Raw genomic sequence first — 13,032 nt, 5'->3', positions numbered from 1 at the left:
TTCGCTTACAATACCGAACTTACTCAGGTACAAATAAACACAAAGCTATACAAAATTTAAATTAAATAACTTAGAAGAAAATTTAACCAACTTGTAACCTATGACGTCATCTATTTATTTATGCTTTTTAATATAAAACCGGCTTATATTTAACTGTTAAAATAAAACCGGCATTCTTATAGTAAAAGGTAAATTCTTCCAGACAGCCATTGGTTGGACGTTCAGCAAGTGTTAGAAGTTTTAAACCTGATATACATAAATATCAAAATAGAATATTAACATGACATATATCGTTATATATCTACCCATAAACTATACAGATACATATATAAGAGTAATTTACATATCTACTGGTAACTGTAGTAAATAAAATCATATGCACACGTTGCATATAAAACTAATTTTAATTCGCAAGACAGGTCTATCGTTTCTACATCAAAGTCGTGTGCATCTAAAAGAGCTGTTTCCACATCACCTTTTTCATTTTTCAGGGCTATACTTATTCATATTATTATCACTTAAGATAATTAACACTACAACACTATTAGGCTACTTGTACATATCATAAGAAGAATACAAAAGGAGTCCCACTTGACTGAAACTAGAATAAGAATAAATTACACTTTGATAGCAGCCTTCAAATTAAACATATAGGTTTTTAAAGTCTTCCCGGCCTAAGAGCCAACAACAAGACAGGATTTTTAAAGTTTTGATGTAATCACTCAAAAAAAATTCTTTATTCGAATAATAAAATAATATAAACATAGAATTATCTAGCATTGTTATCTCTATTGGAAGTTACCATCGGCTCAGAAGGCAGTTCTGCTAAGACCCGGCGAGAAACTCAACAGTTGCTCTTTACAAATATAGTTTTATAAAGAATGCGCTACAATAATTAGCTTCCTGACTGAGCATCAACGACATTTAATTCCAAGCATTAACATATGTTATTTTAATTTTTTGTATTTTTTTTTTCAATCTCTCCAGCGGTAGATCTGAAATTGACTGTGGAATTACAACATATATTTTTTATTTTATTTATAGACTTGTGTTCCAATGGGAACATAAAAAGATCAGTTACGATGACTGTAGACTACAATTTATAGTCATTTCCGAATACGCTTTATTTCAAAAACAAACAAACGATATTTCTTTTTGCGTACGAGAGATAACGGTTTGATTAATTGCCAACGGTATCCGGTAATATCTCTAAATCTTTCATATCTCCTAATTCATTTTACTGAACACCGAAATTCGCATTGTAAACCTACCCACTAAAATTTCAAACGGATCGGCACGGGTGCCGTTTGGGATTGCAAGACATGGCATTATTTAAACTTTGACCCGGATATCAGGGGACGCGTGATAAATATTTAAACTCAGTTCAATAATTAAATACATCAAAATATGTACTACAAACTTACTATTGCATGCACATATGTGATGATACATGATAATGGTATATGAGACGACTCACAAGAGAAGGCTCAAAGTCAACCAGAGAGCAATGGAGAGGACTATGTTGGAAGTTTTGCTGCAAGATCTAATCAAAAATGAAAAGATCCGCAGAAGAACCTAGATCACCAATGTAGATCGAAAAATTGCTCGTAGCAGTGGGCGGGGCCCGTAGACGCGGCGTAGCTAATCCTCCGCCCCCCACTAGGTAGATCAACGACAAGGTACTTTCAAGGTCGTAGGGAATTACTGGATGCATGCAAGTAACGAGGCTCTGTAAAATACGCAACGAGTTCGTTAGCGGTAGCCACGTGGTACCTGACATCGTATATAAGCTACAAGAGAGTCGGCTTAGATGGTACGGACATGTAAAGAGGAGATATTCTGAATACATCAGGAATGTTTCTATGAATCTAAACATTTCTGGGTCCAGAAGAAGAGAACGAAAACAAGATATGCAGATACCATAGCGAAAGACATGACTGCTTGCAAAGTTTCCGTCGTGTCCAATCGCTAGAGATGGAGAAAGAGGATAAGGAAACCAGACCTCATGATCAGATGGGATTAAATAATGCTCAGGAGAGACGTCTAGTAGCGACCATTCATCGGCTGAAAATAATATTTGATGATAATGAAAAAAATTTCACCCGGTACTTTGTTTTTTAAAACAAAAGTCATAATTTCAGTGACAAACATTTAACTTTCCATGTTTTAATTTTTTTAAAGCAAAAAAAATTGTTTAATAATACAAAAAAATGCTCACTTCATATTTTATGTACACTGTCACTCTAATTCGATATATTGCATGTGATTAAACTTGTTAGACAAATATAAGAAGGTTCTATTAAAATTATGTTAAACATGTCTGTATAGCTAACATCGTTCTCTTTTTAAAATACTACTAATGTAATTCCTCTGACAGAAAGTACACTGTAAGTGTGCTAAAAAATGAAAAACAATAATATGTATATTATTAAGTTCCCCTAGATATCTTAGATTTTACTTTTCTTAGTTTTAAATCTAAAATTAGAAGTGTATTATCAAATAAATCTTATTATAGCATCTAATAGTTTTTAGTTGATCGAAATATTCATAACTTGGTTCATTGACTCATATACAAGGTTGATATTATAATGTATACATCAAATATTGTTGAATTTCATTTAAGAACTGTTGAGTTTCGTGTCGATTTTTCTCATTGGATTACATTCCGAGCTTACTAAATATAATCTTTAATAAATCATTGATTTAAAAGTTCGTGTTAATGCTTACTTGAATATAGATATATTATATTTGTATGTTAATTTAAATTTGAATTTCGTTTTGACTTTGAATCTGAATTTGAATTAACCTTTTGGTATTTGAATTTGAATTAGAATTTACCTTTGACCTGAAACTTGAAGTATCATTAGAATCTTATATTGAAATAACATGTACACTTTAATTCGAGTTCTTATCAGAATTTAAATTTATATTGTTGTAGTAATTTCAACATATTTAATATAAATGAAGATTTAGACATACAAAAAAGAACTTTGACATTTGAATTTTATTAATCAATTCACCCTTTTATTTTCCTTTATTAAAACTCGTTTTATTACATTATAAGCCACATTCTAGCATAGACCGGTATCGCAAATATATTTTACCATTATTCCACAATGCCATTATATTTTATTGGGCCCATTCGCGTAACTTACCGGTTCACTTAATTAGCCAGGCTATTAAGTTTCATTATACATACGACGGAGCAGTTACCAATTATAATATTTTAATTTAATTAACTCCATACTCTATAGATCGAATGGTGTAACTCTAACCAAAATAAAATTTGAAATAAATATCTCTCATATTTTTTTTACAAAGAAGTAAAAGTAAAGAATTTTTAAATCATCATTAAGCAAAGTTCAAAATTCGAGAACTGCTATGTCATTGTTGTAATTTTTTTCTACTCTCACTAATTTCTAACAAAGGTGTGCACGTAAAATAAAATGCGGAAAAATAGACAAAACGCTTCTATTACCATACAAATAATAGAAGAAAACAAATCATTTAGCCGTCAAACATTTGATGTTAATCAAAATCAAAAAGGCACATAAAATAAATATCTTTTGTTGGTTCTTATCTGTGATATACAGTAGAGTGTAAATAAATAAACAAAAATGTCATAAACAAGGTAACTATTTTATTCTTAAATAATTTTACGTGAATACACAACAACAACAACAACAACAACAATACATTTAAGATAACTACAACTGACAACTGAACACAAAAGTGTGTGTACGTATGTATGTAAATCATTTCTTATGTATATATAACGTATTTATATACTACTACCATGATGGTATTACATATAACCATTGTTTCCATAAAATGGTTGTATCGTCGAAATTGCCCTACATGTGCAATTCAACTATTATATTTTTTAAGCATTTACAATAAACAGTTTTAATTAAAATAAATATATAAATAAATAGTATATCCTGGTAGGTAGTGTCTTTGTTATGTATCCAAAAGTTACGCAATAATTTATATAACCATAACATTTAACCATAAAATATATATGACTTGATTAATGTAACAAACACTTGTTAAGCGAACCGCGTTAGCTATACTCCGAAGTAATTAAAGTTAGGCGCCGCAAAACACGAAGCCTACATCCGGGGCACCCGTGTTAAATGTACTTAACATTGAAATTAAAGTAACACTCGAATTCGCTACCCGTGTAACATTTACAAGTTACTCGTTTAAAACGTTAAAGTTTATTTCGTTAGATTTCATAGAAAAGGAAGATCATCAGCCTATAGATAATATAAACCCATTGCAAGACTTGGACTCCCTTAAAAAATCGCCACAATGACCTGACTTGACACGGTCCTGCTACATCTAGCGAGTTACGTATAAAATAAGAATATATTATTTTATTATTACATAAATAAAAGTTAAACATTATAAACAGATATCATGTAAAACTAGGAGAGTAATAAAAAAAAATAATTCCTAAATAAAATCGGATTTTTTATTATGTTACACTAATCGGTGTAACATAACTCCTGAAGATGCCCCGTGAAGGGGTGAAACACGTGTTGAGTAATTTGATTGTATGATTCGCATTGACTACCACTGCATGAGCGGAAGTGGCTAAATATTGGTCTTTTTCTTACTTAGGATGGACTTCCGTGAGGTAACGCCTGATTCCATTAAATAATCTGATTTTTTTTGTTATTGTAGACTGACCACTGTAGCGTTGAGCGCGGTTCGGACCTTGACTTCATCACACATGTGTGTGTGTGTGTGAGTGCGTCTGTGTCTGTTCGCGCCTCTGTGTGTGTGGGTGTGGGCGGGCGTGTATGTGGGCGTGTGTGTGTGCGTGTGCGCGTGCGATATACGATTTTAAAGTACCAATACGTTTAAAGAGGTTACTAAGCTACGTTTTTAACAACAACTTTAACGTTTCTATGATTAACCCATTTCATTTAGGTAAAGTTTCATTGACACTTTAAATTTCGAACTTTAATCTTCATTAAATTATTAATTTATTTTACTCCATTTGTACCCTCGCCCTCGTCTCCACTAGACGGTTCATTTTTATGAAAAAAAAAAGCACGAACAATTTTCTAAAGGGTCCTACCTCGAGGGAGCACCGTTTCTACAAAATTGTTATCTGAATTTCCTTATTACCCAGCGGGGCCGAGCGGCTCTGAGGTTAAATTGAATACAATCAAACTTACACAAATCTTATTATAAACATTTACGTGTTCAATTTTTTGTTTGTTATGCCTGAGACGTTTTGTTAAAAGAAGTTTTTACACATCGACATATATACCTTTGTAATAACACGAGTACTATGTCCAGCCTTCTCCATGGATTTCCAATAATATCAGGTTTGCAGCAGGCCATATCTTGCTTCTTCGAATTACTTTACCAAGGTCGTCTGTCCTTGTTAGTTCTATAGAGATAATAGACAAAAAGTATTGAGTATTTTTAATATAAACAAGTTATTTATCATACACCGACCCCTGATTATAAATACGAAATCTTCAAAAGCAATCTATGTGTTAATATTATGCATATGTCGCTTAGGATGATCTAAGCGTCCTATAGTGGAATAAGATATACTTAAAAAACTATGGTTTGACCATTTAACTCTCAGTTCAGCGTCTTCTTACAGTAAAATAAATAAGTAGGGCGTATCACACAGTTAAATAAATAAGCGGAATGTATCACACACAGTAACATGAATAAGCAAAGTGTATCACGCACAGATGATTTTTGATTAGGCCTTTTATAAGCATCTTATCCTTGATTTTGATTGACGTCAAAATCGTTACGAGAAAAAATTCTTCGAAACGGTCGTTTAGTTTCAGAAGCCAGGATACTCTGAAAATCGCATTTGAACATAAAAGTGTAGTTTTCATTATTTTCCTTGCACTCTTATATTTTATCTCTTCATAAGAAACTCTTGTTAATTTACTGAAAACATGAAAAATCAGCCAAATTGGGCAAACTATTCTAAAGTATGTAAAAATAAATTATCGAATGTAACATTTAACAGCAGTTTAAGCGCTAAATTTGTATATGGCGGCGATAGGCGTATTCACCTGATGTATTTATATCTCTGTATTAAAAATGGCGGCGATTACTTCCGAAATAAATCGGTCAAAGCAGGCTTTATTTTTAATACCAATATTCCCGAATTGAAAACGATTCAGATGTATTTGTGGTACATTTTGTTGCAATGTTTCGTATATTTTTTTCCTTTAAAAAAAACTATGTAATGATAAAAATTAAAATTGGAATTAATAATAATTTTTAATTTTCTTTTTGATACGAAAATGTCATGCATTTATTTGATTTCAAAACCAACCAGACAATAACATTACAATCTGAAACCTATTTCTCTTTATTGATCTAAATGATTTTATAACTCGATTCATAAATTACGTATTTAAATCGGAGATTGAAAACTCTCCAATATCTTTTCCTTGCGTTTTCATTTATTTGTTGCGGAAATTGCAGACGGCTTCAAATTGCACCAGTCATTTTTTGATGTATGAACTCTTTGATAAATATTGAATTTTATTATTTGTCGATACATATCTAAAGACAATATTAAAGACTAAAATATGTAACAAAACTAGACTAACTGAAGCTACTAAGCATGGATATGCGAATTAATACTATAAGGCTATGTTCAACAACTATTTACCATGGGTTACAGTAATTATCATTCCACTAAAAGACCGCCACTATGATCACTCAAGCACACAATGAATTCTCGCGATCTTGACTATGCAGTCAGTGCACTTTGTAAGTGGCCAACCTACAACGCATTTACTATTGTCGATACTCAAGAAGCTTTTGGCCATAAAGGCAGTCAATTGGAGTAACAATATGCTCCAACTGCCACTCTTGCTCTGAACACATTCAGCGGATTCCCTCGACCTTCACTATATCGTCAGTCCCCCTAAAGGGGGGTCAAACTAAGTTAAAACAAAACCGTGTAGCACGAAGTGTGGTAAATATAATGTGAGTGAAGGCTGTATGTTGAATAATAGAAATTGTGAACAATGAGAGGTTAAAGTAGAAGGCTGTATGTGTGTAAAAGATAAAAAAACTAAGCTGCATTTCCTGTACTACTCGATAATCTTTCATCCATAACAGCGGAATTGCACGAGCGATGTCCTCTGTCCACTGCCTAATTAGACTATTTATCTATTGTGTTCTTCGAGTTATGCACATATGTAATTAGTAAAACAATGAATCTTTAATTGTCTCCTTAGTTGTAGTTTCAATAGGTAACTTTCAGTATTCGTGCCGCGATGGATTGACGACAAAGTTAAGTGTGAAGTGACTCTTCGTGTCTACATCTTCTACTTCTTCTACCATCATCTACTTCTCTTCAGTGCTATCATAATGCAAATATCTAGTGTTTTGCAACTGCGTTGCTATAACATCAGTTGTTTAAAATTGTTAAATCATAATGTTCGATGAAGCAACCAATTTAGATGATGGTTGAACGGAACAGAAGTTATAAGTTTGCGTCGTCTGGTAGCAAACTACAATAATTTGATGAATGAGATATAGTGGACACAGGATGTATATCTTCGCCGCATACTGATTCACTTTGATTTAGTTTATAGCTATCTGTGTTGCGCAACATCGTCCAGTCAAATTTAACAGACAAGATTAGTGTTTCAAGTCTTTTATTTTTATTTTTATTTAAATTATATGAGACAGACATGAATTTCACAATTTAAATAAATCCTTAAGTCACCCACAACTTGAAACGCCATCATACGTTCGAATTCAATTCAATTCAAATCATCGTGAACTGTCACGGCAACATTTGAACTTCATTAAAATGACAGTGGTGACATCTGTCGAAAATTGTTCATACTAACTTAAAAACCATCACGGTTATATGAACAACAGCTTTACTAAAGATCATCATATGATAAAATGCATAGTTTACAACTTTATTTATTTATTTATTTACTTTATAGGAGACAGACAGTAACAAAAGGCAGTAACAAAGTACAAACTTAGAAGCTTAGAAATATAAAATTAGTTACAGTTGTTGCCTTATAACTATCTCACTGAGAACACATAATGATTTATGGTCAAACAATGAAAAAACAAATAAAAATAAAAACATTACTAGACAGGGATCAAAGACGGTTTATACATCTATATTATGTTTGTTTATATATTTATATTATGGTTTAAATAGCCTTGTATGTACTCAGTAATTTGGAACGAAATTGTTTTTTAAAAGATAAGAGAGAGCACGAGAATATATCAATATCGCTAACATATGAATTGTGGAGGTCACACATTCTGTATAAGGGTGCACGTTTACCGATATTTGTCCTAGCCGTTGATAAAAAAAAGAGAGATCTAGAACGCGTTCTTGCTGCAGGAATTCGAAAGTTTACCTCGGACAACAGTTCCGAACAGTTAACATTGCCACCACAAATGTTTTTAAGTGTAGTGGTATCCATTAGAGATCGTCGATCCTTCAATGATAACATTCGGTGTCTGTTTAAAAACATTTTATAAGAATCCCGGGGGCAATGCATTCGGTAGTTCAGAATATGAACGATTTTTTTTTGTACTCTTTCAATTTTATTTTCGTAGACTGCATACAGTGGATTCCAAACGGGGGATAGATACTCTAAGTGAGATCTTACTAGAGATTGATAAAGATAGATGAAAGTGTCTCTGCGCTTAAAGGATTTTGTAATACGTGTAACAAAACCCAGCATACGGTAAGATTTATTAATAACTTCGTCAATGTGTCTGCCGAGAGTGAGTTTTGAGTCCAGATACAGCCCCAAATCCCGTATGGTGTTATCAGAAGTGAGATAGTTACAACCTATGTGAAAATTGGCCGGTATTATATTAACCTTTCTGTTATGTGTTTACATTTATTATAAGCTAGGAATAATTTATTAGTTTTACAGTATTCATCCAGTATGTCTAAATCATCCTGTATTAAATTTAAGTCATTCAAACAGGTGACCTCGGAGTATAACTTAAGGTTATCCGCATATAATAGAAATTTGCAATTGATAAAACAAGACGACATGTCATTAACAAATAAGATGAATAGTTATATTAGGGACATACAGATAAAAATGCATTTTTATATATATAGATTAATATAATGAATAAGTCGATTTTTGGTCGTTCACTGCTGGGTATAGTCGTCACCTGCCCACTGTCACTTAAAAATACCAATCTACTAAGCTATGTTAGGTTTATTCGTAAAGGTATCTCCACAACTTCGTGTATTATGTAGTAAATATTTCATATGTATACTGCAAAGTAATATTTATTCAAAGGTACGTTTAATATTTCGGAATAAAATAACAGTACAAATATCTCACTTTTATATTTTTTTAATTAATAACGCTTGATTTAAACTCGCGTCGTCGGACAGAGGGAGCGGATTAAAAAAAAAGATATTAATGGCGCTCCATTCGTAAATATGTTCGAGCGTCTAGCGGCTGTGTAAACCAATTATCCGCTTTTCAAATATGCAAGTATATCTTTAAATATTCCCGGCCGAGTGCCCCGGCGGAATCCCGTGCGCCAATTACGGGTTCGCTGCTTCCGTTTTTTCTCTACAATAAGCGAAACTCTTAATTCTGCCTCACCTTTTTAGCTCGTAGAAAATTACAGTCGAACGGACATCGACTGGTACTCTTCACTTTGTCATATTTCCACATTTTTTACGACTCAACGGAACGCTCGAATTGATTTTACGTAATAATTTTATTCACTAATGACATCGATGTCTGGTTACAGTTAAATTTAACGAGAATAGACATTGGTGAATAAAGCTAAAGGCTGTATTCTACACTTTGGGTCCAATGAGTTGTCTTAATTATGTGGACTGTATTTTTATTTAGATATAGATACACACACAGAGATTGAACCACATCTGAATTAAAGTACAAATAAACATGCACACACTAGATATCTCTGTACAGCTTATCTATCTTCTTACTATTCTTTATGAAGCACAAACACTGTAGTGAGTTTTTTTTTGAAAGTTTATCACAATTTTATGGATATATAAATACGGTGGCTTTGCAAATGGAAGCGGTTAACATACTTCTCGACTTAGTATGTGGTGAACTCTTAACGCGTACTGTCTTGAATCACGAGCCATTTCATTTTTATTATATATTTAAAAGGAAAGGATTATTAGGATTTGGATGTACGAGTTTCATTTAGCACCGAAATTTAAACATGACAAATATTTCAAAAATGTTAGAACAGAAATATTTTACAGATATATTAGAACTCATACATAAGTAAAATATACGAATATATCAGAGGTTCGTTTAAGGTAGCTCCGATCCCCAGCAAATTACAGGAAAGAAGATTACGATGGTATGGCCACATTCAACGAAAACCAGATGACCACGTGGTAAAGACTGCCTTAAGCCTCCCAGAATTCCCAATAGGGAGAGGGCGTCCAAAAGCTACGTGGTGGTCTAATATCGGAAAGGAACTGGAAACCCTTCAACTTGATGCAGGGACAACCCAGGATAGAGTGGCCTGGCGCAAATTGATAAGCAGACTCGACACCAAATAAAGGGAAAAGAGAAGGAAGAAGAAGAAGACATAAGTAAAATATAGATTTAAAGTCAAATGAAACCAAAAGACTTGGTTTGTAAAATGCCTACTGCAAGGCAAAAGCCTACTGAAGATATTTTAACATGTGTTCAAGCGAGGGCGGTCTGGAGAAGCACGTGTCGTTCCCGACCGCTGAGTAGTCCTCGCTTCGCACAACTTACACTACACTATACATCTACATGGGTATAGTCCCTCTATGTGCGTGCATCTTCGATGTAACTGCGGTACCATCATCTAAAGCAAACTTTTAGTCCACGGACCTCTTGTTTCCGCGAACTCAATTTCTATGAAGCTGCACAAAGCCCAAAAGATAAAAATGAAGATATATAGGAGGATATACCATAGTTGCTATTCTTGGCAGGTAGATTAGGGATTGAAGTGTGGTATTATAATACACAAGGAACAATTCGAAAAAACAGCAATTCGTCAAGCTATGTAACATTGGTTCTTTTTCAGATATCCTCATATCTGATTAGTTCTTACCGCGTAGCTACGAGCATAGGTCTCGCCGTTCTTTCTAATTCCTATTTCTCTCTCCCTCTCTCTCTTTCTCTTTTTAGCCGATAGACACCCTCTGCAAGGCATAGGCCGCCCCTAAAAATATTTTGGGGGAATGTACAGTAATTGTCACGTTTAGGAGTCGGGTTCGCGATTGCAGGGCGATATTATAGTTCGTAGAGGGCGTTGCTGCTCATACTCTGTAAACTTGTTTGTGAGCTGTGGCAATTCTATGTAATTAATACATAAAGTGTGAATTAAATAAAACTTTAACCCGGAAATCGAAACTGCGGTCTACGATCGTAAGGCTAGATGTCCTGTAACATAAATTTTAATAGAACGGTCGAACCGGTTTTCCACTATCCGAATCCAGCAATATCTCGCGAACTTAACTATGTCATCGGTTCACTTAGTAAGAGGCCTTCCAACTCCGCGTCTACCAACTCGTGGTCGCCAAAAGCCTTCACCCAGCTAACTAACAAGGGTACTATAAACCTTATAGAAAGTATAAAAGAGCAAAACAAAAGATATTGTGAAGGACAAAAGTAAAGGATGAAAGATATTGTGACGCGTGAAAGAGAGTGATAAATAAAGAAAAGACTGAAAAAAAAAATTATTGAACAATAAAGTCCCTAATCCCAAAAAGTTAGGGGTACGAGAGACCCCCAATAGCGGGGGCCTTAAAAAAATATAAACCATATATTTGCAAATAATCGTTATTAGGCATTTTGTTTCTATTATTTCATTTTACAATTATAAACTCTTCTATAATACTAACTTAAATATAAGTAAAGAATAAATATTAAATACTTAACTATACAAGTTCACAAAGTTTTTGTTTAATTAAATACAAAACCTTTTTTCTCGTTTCAATCTAAAAGCTAGACCGTAGAAAGTAGATTTAGGGTTTTATTAGAATTATTTATTTTCTTTACATCGAATATTTAAGTCGATTTTTTTAAAGGCAAATATCTTTTGACTATACGAAGTGTATTTAGGTTAAAGTAGAGATGTGTTTCGTTGGCAGGCAGGTGTTGGAGAATGGGACGCTGGTATTCCTGCCTTTCGCAGCTGCACAGTACAGGCAGGATGTGCACAGTACTGTGTACAGATGTCGAGCGCACAACTCCCACGGCGCCATCGTCTCTCGTGACATGAGAGTACACGCCGGTGAGTAATCTTCTAACTTTTCTTCCTTATTTTATTCTTATTATTATTTTATTGAAATCTTATTACTCACTGCATCTATCTCTCTCTTTCTCTCTCTCTCTCTCTCTCTTTAGCCGATAGACAGGATATCTGTAAGGCATAGGCCGCCCCTTAAAATATCTATGGAGGATGTACCGTATCGCAGGGTGATAATGTGATCCGTAGAGGGCGTTGCTGCTCTGTAAACTTGTTTATGCAGTTTTTTCCTCTAGCTATGCAGAGGAATATCTACTCACTTTTGATATGAGTTGTACATGTAAAGGAATATCGCAGTGTAATTTTAAAAAATAGGTAGTAGGTAGGCTATATAACGCGGAATATTTATTTCGGAATACCATTTAGTAGCTGGAGCTTTAAGGTTCTGAATTTAAAATAACAACTTTCTATTTATTTATACACTGTATGCATATGTGTGTGTGCATTCACATGCATATGTATTTATATGTGTTGCTCATTCTTTATGTGCTATAGAGTATGTTGAGTAACTTTTTATATGTAGGATTATGATCCTTTTGCACGTCCTCACAATGTAAATAATGGTAAAGGCGGAAACTTGTGATGATCCCTTGATGTATGTCACCTGTTAAAATGTAAGTATTTTATTAAGTTTTCTGAACTGAGTAAAAATAAAAATAAAATTAAAATAGGCAATAACGGATGGAAAGGTCGGCATAAGATCACTGGTAAAAAGGTCAGCATAAGACGTCTACTTATTAG

The 13,032-nt window shown here is 33.6% G+C and overlaps 1 protein-coding gene across 1 annotated transcript in view; it reads left to right on the top strand.

Moving 5' to 3' along the window:
• Window positions 1-13,032, top strand: part of Dscam3 (Down syndrome cell adhesion molecule 3) — a 213,434-nt gene that overhangs the window by 50,163 nt on the left and 150,239 nt on the right. The window contains 1 exon segment of the mRNA XM_068770466.1: window positions 12,134-12,276. Coding sequence (XP_068626567.1) covers window positions 12,134-12,276 — 143 coding nt within the window.

This window comes from Battus philenor, unplaced genomic scaffold, assembly GCF_028537555.1.
Source record: "Battus philenor isolate CCGP_79_NKW_IND1 unplaced genomic scaffold, ilBatPhil1.0.hap1 SCAF_3, whole genome shotgun sequence".
Classification (NCBI taxonomy): domain Eukaryota; kingdom Metazoa; phylum Arthropoda; class Insecta; order Lepidoptera; family Papilionidae; genus Battus; species Battus philenor.
Note: the sequence above shows the minus strand (reverse complement) of the source record. Positions and strands in the feature narration are given on the sequence as shown.